At 30.3% G+C, this 16099-nt stretch overlaps 2 protein-coding genes across 2 annotated transcripts; one reads left to right on the top strand and one right to left on the bottom strand.

Moving 5' to 3' along the window:
• The first annotated feature begins 5534 nt into the window (after positions 1 to 5534).
• On the top strand, positions 5535 to 6803 carry LOC107032223 (calmodulin-binding protein 25-like). The gene has a single exon (XM_015233809.2). The coding sequence runs from the start codon at positions 5842 to 5844 to the stop codon at positions 6523 to 6525; it is 684 nt and encodes a 227-aa protein (XP_015089295.1). The 5' UTR covers positions 5535 to 5841; the 3' UTR covers positions 6526 to 6803.
• Positions 6804 to 11772: 4969 nt separating this feature from the next.
• On the bottom strand, positions 11773 to 15488 carry LOC107002589 (nascent polypeptide-associated complex subunit alpha-like protein 1). Its single transcript, XM_015200661.2, has 4 exons — positions 15331 to 15488; positions 14038 to 14116; positions 12431 to 12558; positions 11773 to 12322 (listed from the first exon to the last, which is right to left on the bottom strand). The coding sequence occupies exons 1-4, from the start codon at positions 15388 to 15390 to the stop codon at positions 11990 to 11992; spliced, it is 600 nt and encodes a 199-aa protein (XP_015056147.1). The 5' UTR covers positions 15391 to 15488; the 3' UTR covers positions 11773 to 11989.
• Positions 15489 to 16099: the final 611 nt, after the last annotated feature.

Below are 16099 nucleotides of genomic sequence, written 5' to 3'. Positions count from 1 at the left end.
TTCGCCTTCCGCCGGAGTGTTAACGCCGTCCTCCACAATTGGCCAATACTCCTTTGACCGTAAGAAATTCTCCATCAGCATGCTCCAATGGTCGTAGTGACCATCAAAGCGAGGAATTGCTGCTTGTACAAAGTTACTATCTGATGCCATGAGTGGAACAGAAAAGAGAAGAGAGGTTTAGCTGCTGCTATATTTTTTATTTTATTTTATTTTTCGCTCCAGGATCTCACACTTGCTCTGATACCACTGTGAACAGATGCACAAGAAGGAAGAATACGCAGAAAGCAAAAACTGATATAGAGGCAACACGCTTAAAATAAAATGGATTTTTTTGGACTGTTATTTAGTACTCTTGGCTGCAGATTTTATAGGTGGAAAGACATAACAATAGTAAGCAAGAAAGTAGGAACCACTAGCTAATATTACTCCTAATAGATAGGAAACAAATCCATGATAAACTATTCTCCGAAAGACTAGGACAAAGCTGGAAAACAGGACTTTATTTGCTAACACTTAAACTATGTGAAAAGAACAAAAATATTCTTCGTTTATAGTTTAATTAAAAAATGCTCTTACTATCAATACTTTGATTCAAAAAACGAAAAACATTTTTATTCTTTTCACGTTATTTTTATTTTCGTTTATTTCATCTCGATAATCAAATAAACCCCCAAAGATTAAATTAAAAGAATTTGAATCTTAATTCTTTAGAATGACTTTTTTCTTACTAAGCACTTATTATGATTTATGAGCCAAACTTCAATACATATTAAAATCGATCTAATCAATGAATTTCGAATATTATGAAAGTAAAAATATAACAAAGAATATTTTTTTTTATAGTAAACCACATGTTATTTTACGTCATGTTTTATATTGATTACTTCTTTGCCTACCGTCATTGCTTGCGCCCTTAATTACTCAACCTTCTAGAAATGTTGTCTTTGTCTTTATTATAAATATTTTACTATTGATATTATTGATGATAATTATAATAATAATAATAAATGCTATTTAATATTTATATTGAAAATCGATTTATCTGAATCTAAATTAAATATTTTTATTCTAAGATATAAATGGTATTCTATGTGAGTGATAATACTACTTTTATATATGACTTAATCGAAAGGATAATATGTTCTATTTTTAGACGACAGAAAAATCAATACTCCAAAAATATAATAATATTAATAAGTATTTACGTATCATTTACGATAGTCTAGACATATCTTTAATTTTATGCCTGTCAAATATGCTAATGTAAATTCATTAATAATATTGTTAAAATTAAAAAAAAAATAATGTGGGGGACCCACATGGAAAAATCGAAAATGGCTAGATTATAAAGTTTACCGTAAGGTTGCTATCAGTATAAATTGGGCCCACGAGGAATAGATAAGTGGGCCCAGCGGCCCACCAGGCCCACGTGAGAGCAAAAGAGTAAAACTAGATTAGGTAGCATCTTAGATGACGTGTCCCCCTTTATTGACTACTTATCGTCTCGTAAAAACACGCTAGTGTAGGTGCTAATTATTTAAATTTGATATCAAATAAATGTATTTACGCATGGATATATTAGATACGTCAATGTTCTCTCATAATCAATATCAAATTATACGTAAACACACCAATCTATTAGTTTATGTTGGATACATGAAATCGATACTGAATATATTTGTTGAAATTAATATACGTAGATATTATAAATATGTTAACTTACGTATTTGATACCAGATATACAAATACAAAAAGTAAAGGGACGAAAGAGGTAGATAGGTCTACATTCGCTAGATATAGTGTATCTAGAGGTAGATAGCTATGGTAGAGATATTTAGTCGACTAAATAAAAATATTTATTTATAAAAAAAACTACTTAATTACACAAGCATTTTAACCTAATTGAAATTTACAATTTTCTCTCTCCTCATTTTACATTGTTTTCAAAACAAATATAATTAGTTTTGATCAATTCGTTGAAAATTCTTTAATTTGCATCAGTAAATTATAGTATATATCTCCATTCAATTTTTGAAAGAATTAATCTATAGTATGAATAATTTTAAAATTTTAAAATTATCTCAATTATTGTTTTAATTAATATTGAACACTATGTCATATTATTCACATCCGAGCAAGTCTTGGACACACATTGATATTTGAATCTCACATTAATACATAATGAAGTAATTAGTCTTGTTATATGTAAAAATTTTATTTATTATTTCATATTACGTCTTGCATAATATGAAAATTCTTATATAACTTATAAAAATATTACTCAAAAATAATAAATAACAATCAAGTATGTACAAATTGATCAGTAAATTCGTTTTAGCAGTCAGTCATGATTCTACAATTAAAATATCTTCGCTATTATTATGTACATATATGAACGACAATCCCTTCGAGACTTTCTTAAGATCAATTCACACCATGTAGATTTGGACTAAACACGTAAAACTTTTCACTGACAATTAATCTTATTTTCCACATAATTTTTTTGAATAAGTATCTTCATTTTCATTTCTGATTTCAAACCCAACCTAATGATCTAGTAAATTGCCAATATTATTTAGATGCAAAGTGTATTTAATAGTTTTAGCTTGCAACTCAAATAGTTACACTGAATTATACCATTTTTGTTTATATATACTTTAAAATATATAATAATATTATATTTTAACTAGTCGATTTGAGTTGAATATTCAATTCGTTTTACCAGTCAAACACAATTCTATTATCAAAATATCTTCGTTATTTATTGTATACCTATTTGAACTATAACCTCTTTAAAACTTTTTAAAATTGGATTCACACTACACAGATTGACTAAACGCTTAAAATCTTTCTCTGACAATTAATCATATTTTTCACATATTTTTTTGCACCAATAACATCATTCTCATTTTTGATATCTCACTGAACTTAATGAGCTAGTCAATTGCTAACAGTATTTAGATGCAAAATGTATTTAAAGTGTTAGTTTGAAAATCAAATCTTTACACTGAATTATATCAATTTTCTTTATATATAAATACAATAATATTACGTAATTTTAATTCGTCAGTTCAATTTGATCATTCAATTCGCTTTACCGATGAGACATAATTCTATGTCAAAGTATCTTCATTATTTATTGCGTATTTATCTGAACGATAATCACTTTGAGATTTCTTAAGATCGATTCACACTACGTAAATTGCTAAACACATAAAAATGTTCACTTACGATCAATTACGTTTTTCACATAAATTTTAACACTAATATCATTATTTTCATTTCTGATATCTCGCCTGACCTAATGATCTAGTGAATATATTGGCAACATTATTTAGAGTTAAATGTATTTAAAGTGTTAACTTACAACTTAAATCTTTACGGTGGATCATTTTTCTTTATATATATTTTTAAAAATAAAGTAATATTACACACTTTTATGCGTTAGTTAGCTCGGCCTGATCATTCAATTCGCTTTAACAGTCAAATATGAATCTACAGTTAAAACATCTTACAATTATTGCGTTCATATCTAAACGACAACTATTTCGAGACTTTCTTAAGATCGATTCACACGTAAATTGACTAAACGCGTAAAATTAATCACATTTTTCGCATAACTTTCTTGCACTAATTATCATTCTCATTTTTCTTAGTATCTCACCCAACCTAATGATCTTGAGTCGCCAAAATTATTTAGATGCAAAATGTATTTAATAGAGTTAGCTTGCAACCCAAATCATTACACTAAATTATAACAATATAAAAAAAAATCATATTTTAAAAAATATAATAATATTGACTTGGCTTGATCATTCAATTCACTTTAAAAGTCAAATATGAAACAGTTAAAACATCTTACAATTATAGTGTTCATATCTAAACGATAACCATTTCGACTTTCTTAAGATCGATTCACACGTAGATTGACTAAACACGTAAAATTAATCACATTTTTCACATAATTTTCTTGCACTAATATCATCATTCTCATTTTTTTTATATCTCACCCAACTTAATGATCTTGAATTGCCAACATTATTTAGATGCAAAATGTATTTAATAATGTTAACTTGCAACTCGAATCATTACACTAAATTATAACAATATTTTAAAAAAACATATTTTAAAAAATATAATAATATTACACATTTTAAATGGAGTAATAAATAGAAAAAAAGGTGCAAAACCTTAAACGGCATAGCAGCAAATATCTGAATGTTAAAGCCGATGTTGGGAGCCGCGTTTAACGCGTCGGCTTCTAAAGCCGATAACGCGCCTCCACCGTCTAAAATTACTCATAAACCAAAAAGTACTATTTTTGGATTTTCTAAAAAAGCAAAAAGTTATTTTATTCATCCATGCGGTTTGCACTTTACCCCAAATATCATATTAACGATATATAGTTTGAATCGCTTAAAATTATATTTTATAATTGAATAATTATTTGATTATATACTATAGCATGTTATTGGTTCTCGGTTAAAAACATCTTTTAAGTTATATTTTAGGCTTAAAATTATATTTTTAAAGTATCATTTTTAGTTTCAGTATTTAAAAGTGAATAAAATTTATTTTTCTATTTGAGTTTATCCGAAAATTAACAGATGCATAAAAATGAAGTCACCTGTTGTAATTATTATTCTTAGATATGCCAAAATCTTAAAAATTTTCGGTAATTAAATTTTAACATTCTGCAAATCTTTTAATTGAATAATTTTTTTTCATATAATTTCATATTAATAGGGAAAATGCACAAGTACCTCCTCAACATATGCCCGAAATTCCAGAGACACATTTATACTATGTTAAGGTCCTATTACCTCCTGAACTTTTTTTCGGCTTACGTGGCACTAGCTTGAAAGAAAAAGTCAATCAGCGTTGGACCCACAAGATAGTGCCACGTAGGACGAAAAAAAGTTCAGCGGGGTAATAGGACCTTAGTATAGTATAAGTGTGTCTTTGAAATTTCGAACATAGGTTGAGGGGGTACTTGTGCATTATCCCTTTAAAATATTATTAGTTTTATACTCTTTTTAGAAACTTCTTATATCAGGTAATGAAATTATGTAGGAAAATTTTTGTTAATAGTCACGTGAACTTCTCATATTTTTACGACATCTAATAGAATGATGAAAATTGTTCACTTTTAAATATTTAAAGAATGTTTTCTGCTAGAGTGATACTTTAAGTTTGAGGCATAGTTAAAAATATTTTTGGCTAAAAACACTTTTAATTAACGTAATATTTTGTTGTCGCCCTTGGTTCTTTCTCTTTTCTAGTAAACCATGCAATGTTTCTTGTTATTTGCTATGTTCTTAACTCATTGTCTCCTTCTTTTTGTACTTAGATTTGTTCTTTTTCGAAAATTGTATTTATGAGATTTCACTAATTATGATATTGTTAATGTTAGTGTAAATTTAAATAATCTCGTTTACTATAAAATGAGCGTTTTAGTATTAAATATAAGGCTATGTTATTTTTATCGTAATATTTGTGTGATTATAAAAACTCGAAATAAAACTTAAGCTCTCATTGGATCACACTCCTATAGTCAAAACAAAATGCTAAAAGTAATTTTGTAGCATTTGAGTCATTACTGTCCGTACATATCTGCTGACGCGTGTCCCAAAAAAACGCGCTTCCTTCTTCCTTCTTCCCTATTTAATCTCCATTTTTCTTCACCATTTTTTCTCTCTAAACACCTCTTTCTTCTTCACTGTTTTTCATTCTAAAATCCTCAAAAACATCATCTGGGTCTTTCTAAAACATGCTGTAAACATCAATTTTGACCTAAAAAACAGTTAATTTGGTTAATTTTTGAGCTCTGAAGAAACAAAAATGGCGTCTTCTGATAATTTCATGACAATGGAACAATGGGGTTTTCGTTCTGCGTTTAACGATTCATGGTTTACTGATATCTTCGCTAAAGAAACTGAAACTTTAACGAAAGTTCTGCAGAAATCGTATACCGGCGACGGGAATGAGGTTGTTATGCCTACTGGAGAAATGGGTTCCCCGTTTTTAACTGCGAGTGCATCTGGGCCGACGTTTTCAGGTGGATCGGAGAACGATGCTGCTTCAACCGGAGCTTCCGGTTCGATGAAGCGGCGGGGTGGTGGTGGTGGTGGAGTTAGCAAAAAAATCGTGAAGCGTAAGCCACGCGCTTCGAAGCGCGCGTCGACTACGTACATAACGGCGGACGTTGATAGTTTCCGGCACATGGTGCAGCAGGTGACCGGAGCTAGAATCTCCGGTAACGGGACCGGGAACGGACAGTTGTCGGTTTCTTCTATTTTGAAGCCGGAGCCGAGGCGACAGGTTGACCGGGTACAGCCGGTGAGCTGTTTGCCTACTTTGGACACGTCAGCTTTTCTACTGGACCCCACTTCATCGTTCATGCACCCACCACCGGCGGTGGCCGGGAGGGTCGCCGCCGTACATCAGCCGTCTGCGGTGGTGGTTGACGGTGGCTATGGTTTTGACTCTTTTTGTGACTTTCCTACCCTTGAATCAGGAATGTAATGCTAATGAAGTTAGTAGTATTATTAGGGACTTTGTTGTAATTTCACCTTTATAGTTTAGGGGAAGGGTAAAATGGGAAAATCAGATCTGTTTATAGTTTGATGTTTAGCTTGGGGGATATACAATGTTTTGATGTTGGAATTAATTATTCCCATTATTATTAAATGTTTTTTTCCAAAAAAAAATTGGTTTAATTTTGGTTAAAAGAAAGTAGAATGTGTATTTAATTGGTTAATTGTTTATGTAATTCGATGAAGTTCTTTTTTTTTAGTTTTCAATTTTCTCTTTTAGTTCCATTTTCATTCTCTTTGTTTGTGATTTATCTTGGTTATAAGGTGTATTTGGAGTAGAGATTCAAAGTTGTGGATATATATTAAATTGTTCGAGCGTAATGTAGTGGTGTTGGTTTCGATTCGACAAAGATAGAATGTTTAGATCTAATGTAGTTGTGTTGATTTTGATTCGACCAAAGGTAGATTGTCTGATCGAAGGCCCGGTAAGTAAATGACAAGCGTGTTCGTTTTGACTTGTGAGCGGATTAATCTACGAGGATAGAGACTAGTGTTGTGTTGTTTGTTGTAGTAATAGAGTTTTATTCTGTATATATTGCCTTTTGATCTCTTTTTATTGCATTGTATTTATTGTATTTCAATTATTGCATTATGTTATTCAGTTATTCTTAGATAGCAGCGTGTTCGTTTTGACTCGTGAGCGGATTAATCTATAAGGATAGAGACTAGTGGAGTGGTGTTTGTTCTAGTAATAGTTTTATTATGTATACATTGCTTTTGATCTTCTTTATTGCATGTATTTATTGAATTTTAGTTATTGCATTATGTTGGTCTTGTGGCTTGTATTGTTCTCTTGATTAGCTCTTATGCTTTTTTTTACTATTTTTTTTAAATATTTACTTTGATTTATAATATATTTGAGTTGACGATCTTTTGGAAATAGTCTCTCTGCCTCAACGAGGAAGAGCTAAAGTTTACGTACACTTAATCCTCTTAGAGTTAGGGTCATAATTAATTTTAAATTTGTGGTGTTCCTATTAGAAATTTTTTCGATTCAAGAAATAATTTCTATACTTTTCCCATTTAATATTAGGAGTTTCATTATTCATATAATGGTAATGGTTTGTCATTGATTTTAGGATTTGAATTTGCATGCAAATCTTTCATTAAAAGGGAAACTTACATAAATGTGCTATAATAAAAAAATATTTACCATTTGTAGTAATAACATTTTTTTTTTCACTTAACTTAATTCAATTATAATACAAGTTTAACACATATTACAAAGAACAATTTATTATTCACATATAATACAAGTTTTAATGATGGATAATAAATTTATCACACATTTTAATACGCTTATAATACAATGTAATCATTTTTTACCAAACAAACATAATATATTTAAAAACAATTATAATTTAAATATATTGCATAAATAATTCACCTTTTATACATATTACAGATTTATCACGATATTACTATAACAAATATCATGAATCTTTTGAAAATTCAAATTCTTTGAAAACAAATAGTAACAATTTAAATACAAAAAATAGTACACTAAAGTTGCCCCACTTGTATTAATTGTAAAAAAAATGCTAATGATCTGATCTATAAAATCATTTATTTATGCTTCATATGGAGAATAATATATATTTGAATATTTGCTACTATGCCTTGGCAGCTTGTATAGAGAATAATGTTATATTTATAATGCATATATATTTTATTTTATTTTGTTCTTGGAGAATTAAAAACAAGAACTATAGCAGCAAACGTTTACTCAAATTATGTCAGAAAAAATTAAAATAATAATAATACTATGACATAATTAGAATAGGTTGACTTTAGGTCTATTATAGATCATAATATATTATTTTAATGAGTTATCTAGTGTGATCTACATCCGTATTATTCATTTATCAGTCTTAATTATTTTAGAATATCGAAGCTTAATGATATTTGATCATAATTACGATCAAAAGAAAGAAAATATTTAGCTCTCCAATCCCTCTGGAGAAGTCGCTATGATATACATGATCCATGCGTAATATCATAAAATCGATACAATTTTTTTAGGGAACTTCGGATGAGATATTATTTGACCTTCTTTCAGGAGTTGTAGTCTCTTAAGAGAGGACAAAGACTAACTAATATCGTAGTTACATCGATTGAGATTCGAAAAGTCCTTACTACGAAGCTCGAAGTTTGAAATCCCATGTGATTTTACTTACGAATTTGCAGTACTCAATAATTTTAATCAAACTCATATTTACATTAAAATTTACTTAATATATAAAAAAATAATTTCAACTATTATTTATTTTTAAGTTACGTTTTATAGAATTCAGAATTCATAAGCTTAAAATATTCGTTAACTATTTGCAATTGGAATTAGAATATAATGTCTTTAGTGTTAGACTTGGTCATGGAGCTAACAACCAATTAGTCACATAAAATAAGAATTACCTTATTCTATAGTTTGAGACTTCTAAAGTGTTGAAATATATATATTTTTTATTTTAGTATTCTTGATTTGGGAAGTATTTATATATTTTATTACTATATGTTATTGGAAAATTAAATAATGGAATATTGAATATTAATTATAGCTGAAAATGCTTACCCTAGTCAAAAGGTTACTGCATAGAGACAGGAATAATATTCTGACATGTTAAGTTTCTTGCATATCAAGGTTGACTTTAACCATGGTTAAGATATTTTATCGTTCATCAAAAATTTCGAATTTAAATTTATAAAAATAAAAAACATGTTAAAATTATTGCGTTTAGAGATTGATGAGTTTTGTAATGCGTAAATATAAAATTAATCAGATTCTAATATGAGCATCGAATATTGAATAAGAAAAAAAAATTGACTTAATGTTTAAGTTTCATGATATTTTTTTGGCATATTCTTTATCTAAAAAAATTAATTGTTTATAAAATATTTGTAGATTGAAAATTGAAGTATATTGTCTTTACTGTTAGACTTGGTCATGTAGCTGACCTTACAAGTCTTTTGTGGAAAAAAAGAATTCGATTCGTTTTATTTCACGTGACACTCTTTGATTTGGTACAATACTATTCAAGAAAAATAGATTTTTAAAATTTTTATAATCTGAACAATTATTAGATATTTGTGTGATTGAAATTCATTTCGTTTAGGGTAAAAAATGTTTTTTAAGTTAAATCGTTTTTCATTATAGTAATATAAAATTCTTTTTTAAACGAATCAAAACAAAAACGCATCACATAAAACGTAATAAAGAGAAAAAATTATATATATATATGTGTGTGTGGAAGTGACATAGGCATGAAGTAATGTTGATATCTTCAAACTATAACTATTATTGGATCAATAAGTTATATCAGAATTAGTTATCTATTTTATATACTTATATATTATATGAGAAATAATTACACTAACAAATTAATTAGACAATAACTATCTTAACACCCAACTAATCCCAACAATCAACATTTTTTTATTGAAATTGATAGGTATTTAAAAGAAATTTAACCGTCCATTTTGATTAATGTATAAATATTGAATTTAATTGATGTTTTTCGATAAAATCAAATAGTCAAATATAGGTTGCTGTACTTGATAGTACTGTCCTATATACTTTGAAAAATTGACTCATCCTTCTTTAAATTAATATTTTTATATGTAAATAACATATCGAATTTATTATTTTCTTAATAGATATATCTATATTATACAATAATTACATAGATCTATACATAATGTACAACTACAATTCTAACTTTTTCTTGAAATTACAATAATGTGTATGATCAAAATCTCAGACACAGACCTTCACTAAAATAAGGTAAGGTTCTATTACCCCTCCACACACACACAGACCCTCCGAACTTTTTTTTTTTCTAGTTCTGTACAACTTTTGTCTTACGCGACACATTCTGTGACCCACACAATTGAGGCGCGTGGAAGATATTTAGATGTCACGTAAGCCAAAAAGGTGCACAAAAATTCCAAAAAAATAGTTCAAAAGGGTAATAAAACCTTAATTTAGTTAAGGTACGTCTATGAGATTTCGATCATGGTCTAAAAAAATACTTATATATTTTTCGAATATAAATAGAATTTAAATATTTATCGCATCGCGATTTTACGTGATGGTATAGTTGGGAAAGAAAAATAGAAATAAATTTGGGCTGTTTGTTGACTTGAAAGACTTTCAGGCCCACTTTGGAGTTGTTTGTTAGAAGAGCAATGACGTGTCCTTTTTAGTCAATTTTCAATCACTATCTAATTATTAAAATTGAATTATTATTTTTTTTTTTGTAAATTTGAAGCATAATGTCATGCTTATTACAACTTGATATAATAATTTATGTTTTTTTTTTAAACTATATATATATATCATTTGTGTGGTGGATAATTCTTTATAAATGGTCCTTCCTTCCTATGGATGAGAAGAGGAAAATGAACCACAAACAATTGTAGTTTTGGAGGGACATTTGATCTATTTATTCTTAATCGAGAATTTCGAGTTTTAAATTTAGAAATGAAACAGAGAGTGTTTTTAAAAAAAAATTATTTAATAATAGATATTCTTATTTTATACTTTATGAGGTATCTTTTTATATATACTCATAAAAGTTCAATTCCTCATCTTATAAATCTCTTCTTTATTTTTTTTTCCGCAAACTCCCAAGTTTTATTTTTCGAGTAAATTCACATAAATGAAAATGGAGTGATACTTTTTTCTTGTGCTTTTCTTTTATATTTCCCATTTTTCTTGGTTGGGTTTAGGGTATAAATCAAGAAGGGAGGACATTATTAGATGTAGATAAGAGTTATATTGGATATTTAGCAAAATGTTGACTTAAAGTTAGAGTAACTTTGATAAATATTTTAGCATCTCAATCAGATCGATCAGTACAATACCTTGATTAATACTCTTTTACAACGACTCGGTCCTATGTCCAGACATCACATGTGGTCACCATTAGAGGTACTCAAGATATTGTGTTTGGATACGTGTATAGTTACAACAACTACATTAATTCATTCACAATAACTCGATTCTATGTCCACACATCACATGCTAAACTTTGCACATAACTGGAAATTAATCGATTTGTTGATTTAACATGACCCATTCAAATTTAACAAGTTATCTCTCTATCATTTTCCCAGGCGGTGTCCGAAAACGCTCTCTGCCCAGCTTATTTCGAAAAAAACAGAAAGGCTAAGCAGACCACAGCACAGAAACAAGATTTAGTTAAGACAGAAAGGGACACATCAAAAGTTTAGACCTTCACTCTTACATAACAATCCAATCTGGTATACAACGACAGATAAGACGGTAAGATAAACAGGGGACACAGATAAAAAGGAGCAGCAACTCAAAATCTTTAAAACTCATGAGACTTCAATACTTCCAAAGAAAGCACTGCTCAGTAGATTTGGAAAGTATCCTAGTTTGTAAGCTCCATGATAGCAGAGACAATATCACCCTCTGCGGCCTTGAGAGCTTTGACGGCTTTGGGTCTGGAAACTCCTGCTTGAGTCATCACCAGCTCAATATCCTTTGGTTCTACGCCAGTTTCATCAACGTCCTCGTCATCCTGAGCAACAGTTGATGGCTCTGGCTTTGATATAACGTTGCTTAGATTAGGAGCCTTAAACTGCTCTGCAGCTTGAGACTGCAACTGTGAGCTCAAGTCCTCAATCTTTGCTTCACCAAATATGACATATGTGTCTGAATTTGGGCTCTTGAAAACATCTGGTTTTGAGATGACAAATAGTATCTGAATGAAAAAAAAAAAACAGAACAAAGTTATTCTAAGCAACTTACATATATTCTAAAAATAGAGACTAAAAGAAAAAGGGAAGTGCGCATAATAACATCAACTTACATTTTTGCTCTTCTTGACAGTTACACGGCTGACACCTGGGATTGGCTTCATTCCTAGCTTTAGCATAGCTTTTCGGCTCTTCTTCTCACTCCTGCTCTGCTTCGACCTGCCACTACCGTCTCCAAGTTCTGCCCACAACAATAAGCACTTAAGTATTGCCACAATAATCAGGGAAGAAGCAACTCTCGTGGCCTTTCTGTTGCATCTGAATAGAGATAAAAATGCAGCACTCCATGTATAGACAAATGCAACATACAAGATTAAATCTTGGTTCTTGATAATCCTTTTTATAAACTACAAGAATGCTTTCAGGCGACCATGATGACTTGTGTTAGTTTCTGTTTTCTGATACATTCTCTTTTATATGGGTTAAGCTTGACCATATTTTTGTGGAGGACATTTGGTACAGGGAGACAATCTTCTGATACATATTCACCCTTTTAGGTTGGTTATTTCAATCCTCTGACATTAGAACTTATGATCCAACGCCAGTGTTTATTCAATAAGATTTATAACTTATGCATTATCAAATATGTAAATAACATATGAGTATTTCTATTGACACCTAAAACAGATTTTATTGATACTTTCACAAAGTATGTGGTTTTGACATGTCGTATGACTATATCTGTGGAAAAATAACACTCGAGTATGAAAATGTGCGAATTTTAAATCACTTATATCCAAAATATGGGGGGTTAGAAGGCTATCAGTTAAGTTCATAATATCTCAGAAAGATGTTCACAGTAAAACAAACATTTTGATTATAAACTGAATTGGAAGGCAATAATATCAGGTTGTATCTCAAAGATTATCTATCTTTAGGGGATAGACAAATTATCTCATGTCTGCTGATTGGATCAGAAAGGTTCAATGGATTTGTTGTCCCAGATAAGATGCCATGTCCATCTGACATAATCTAAATCAATGTCTGACGGGAACTAACCAGGAAGCGTCAAAACTTAAAAATCATGAATAATTCATATAACTTCAATTTGAAAAATAGATGTACCTAAGTACCTAACTTAACTTACAAGCAATTAGAACAAAAACAAGCTTTAGCAAATCATAGGCTCAGTTTCTCTACTTCTACATTGGCTCTGTTGCTCTAAGAATTGCCCAGAAAAATAGTTTGAACAACTCAAAAACTGCCTTCCAAAGACTTTCTGACGTCAAAAGTGTTCCCTGCAATGGTGTTTATGGACCAGCTAGAGAGAGATTTAGAAGTCTGCTGACACAAAATCAAGGAGAGGATACTTAAAATACTTATAAGAAATGGCACTAACATAACTTATGCAGGATTTTATGCAAGTGGTGTGGGTCCATTATCACAACTACGCATGGGTTAGGGTCTAGGATTATGTTGGTTTTAAGACTTCACTTCCTGTCTCATATTGAATTAACTTCAAATTATTTTCCAGTTGTAATCCTGTCAGAAAAATGCTCTCAGATAAATAAAAAAAAAATTGTGAAAGTGTATCAGATGAAATTCCTTTATAAAGGGTGTCTCGGCTGTGGCTGGCACTGATACCATTCTAATATGAACTGTCAAAATAATAACAAACCATATCAGGACTCAGAATTGTCAATAATTGTTGCACACTTACCTTCAGCGTCGTCATCATCTTTCTCATCGTCATCATCGTCGTCATCGTCTTCTTCATCCTCAATGATTGGTACCTCAGACTACAAGAGAAGGGAGTAAATACTCTATAAGCTTACACAAGGATCAAAAAACCGACACTCTCTTGAAAGAAGCTGCTTTTAAGACAAACATTGAGAACACACTTAAAGTTGATAACTTCAATAACCGCACATCGACCACAGAAGCTTGATTTCGTCCATTTTCCTTCTTTCTTTACACATCTGTTAATAAATTTTATAATCCTACTTATTGTGCTAGTAATCTCAAAAGATTCAAACTTCGATTTTTTTGATAACAAAGATACAAATTTCACTGAAGAAAGTGTTGGACAAGCAAATTAGTAGTTGTTTTCCAAATCTTTCTTACATACCCCATTTCTGAAAAATTAAACAGCGTCCCAATGCGTCTGTAAGTTATAATACCAAGAAAAGTAACTTAATATACTAATACATAACAAAACAACTAAGCATTAGCCCCCAGGAAAAATGGGGTCGGCCTGCGAGAGCTTGATCACATTGCCCGTCCAAACCCAGATAAAGGAGGACGATAGCAGTATGCTGACAGCTACGCTGAAAAATAATGTAGAGGCCATCCAAAATAATGGCAGAAAATCAGGAACCACTAGTCTTTTTACACATCTTTATTTCTTTCAATTTGCAAGCAGACAAGCATCTAGACAATTGCACCCAGAACACTCAGAAACCTATGAACAAACCTCAAACTTCTACTACAAAAATATCAATAAACCCAGTGTATCCACAAGCGGAGTCCGTGGCTTGAAAAGTAGAGTAGCTATTTCCGATAGTCATTGACAAAACAATACTAAAGGGAACACAGTAGCTACAACAAACTAACACAGTAATCAGCATACAACAAAACAATAAAAAAATAATCCAAAACGAATAACAATAAACTACTAAAGTAATACTAATATCAACAGATCTTTGCTCAAAAGTTCTATTTTATCTTGCCAGTTCGTCTGTCACTCAACATACACAGTAGCAACACAACCATTCTGCATAACAACAGCAACACACACAGTGTACACTCAGCATAACAAAAACATCACAAAACACGACATAAATCTCAGGCAAAAAAACGAACCTTCCAAACTAAAAATCGAACAATTACTGATCATTTTAACAAATAAACTACTCTACCTAACGATTAAATCAACAGAAAAAGATATAAAAAAAACAGAACTTTGTATCTACAGTTTAAGTATCTATATGAGGAGAGGGACAAGGAAAATTACTTCAAGCTTCTGTTGTTCGAGATGAGCGGCTAAGAGCTCTTCTTGAGATTGAGCAGTCATGGCTGAGAGAATTTGTGAGAGAGACACAGAGATTTGGTTTTGGGGAAAAGAGAGATGTAAAACCCTAAACGGCGAGAAGTAAGCCTTTTTACTTTGAGATCTGAACACCTAGCCCAACCCTTTGCTACTCTGTGACCCGACCCGACCCGACCCGATTTGATTCGAGTATATTTATGATTTTTGATCGAAATTATCCGTTATTTTAATGGGATCGTTTAGTAAAGTGTATTGAGAAAAGAAGATTTCAGAAATAACAAATATAATGGATGTAATAACGTCTTATAGTTATCGGTTTTGATAAATTATGTTTCATAACTATAGTTTTGTTTGCTGTGGATATTGTCATTTGTATATTTTATGTGATTTGTATATTTCGATTTCTCATTTGTATATTTTGCTTGTGAATATATACAAATGTCGTATTTATATATTTAGATTATTTCTTTTTAGAATTATATGTATATTTTGCTTAATACTATACAAACATGATGATTTACTGGTAGTTTTTTTTCATAAATTATATGCTAATACTTAGAGTGAGCATATACAAATTATGAATTTATATAATTAGGAATTGAATTATGCAAATACAGCCAACTAAATTATGCAAATTAAACGAATAACAAAATTTGAAGAAACTGTAGTTGTGAATCACATTTTTTCAAAACAATAGCTATAATATTTAATGTCGTTTAAATGTTTGTTATTT

The sequence above is a fragment of the Solanum pennellii genome, chromosome 10, assembly GCF_001406875.1.
Source record: "Solanum pennellii chromosome 10, SPENNV200".
Taxonomy (NCBI): Eukaryota; Viridiplantae; Streptophyta; class Magnoliopsida; order Solanales; family Solanaceae; genus Solanum; species Solanum pennellii.
Note: the sequence above shows the minus strand (reverse complement) of the source record. Positions and strands in the feature narration are given on the sequence as shown.

Bases quoted from the DNA above. Each gene is read 5' to 3' on its own strand.
- LOC107032223 (XM_015233809.2), top strand. From the start codon at position 5,842: ATGGCGTCTTCTGATAATTTCATGACAATGGAACAATGGGGTTTTCGT.
- LOC107002589 (XM_015200661.2), bottom strand. From the start codon at position 15,390: ATGACTGCTCAATCTCAAGAAGAGCTCTTAGCCGCTCATCTCGAACAA. The intron at 14,117-15,330 runs GTAATTTTCCTT...CTTCTCTTGTAG, and splicing joins TCGAACAACAGAAGCTTGAA to TCTGAGGTACCAATCATTGA. The intron at 12,559-14,037 runs GTAAGTGTGCAA...TGTTGTGGGCAG, and splicing joins AGATGATGACGACGCTGAAG to AACTTGGAGACGGTAGTGGC.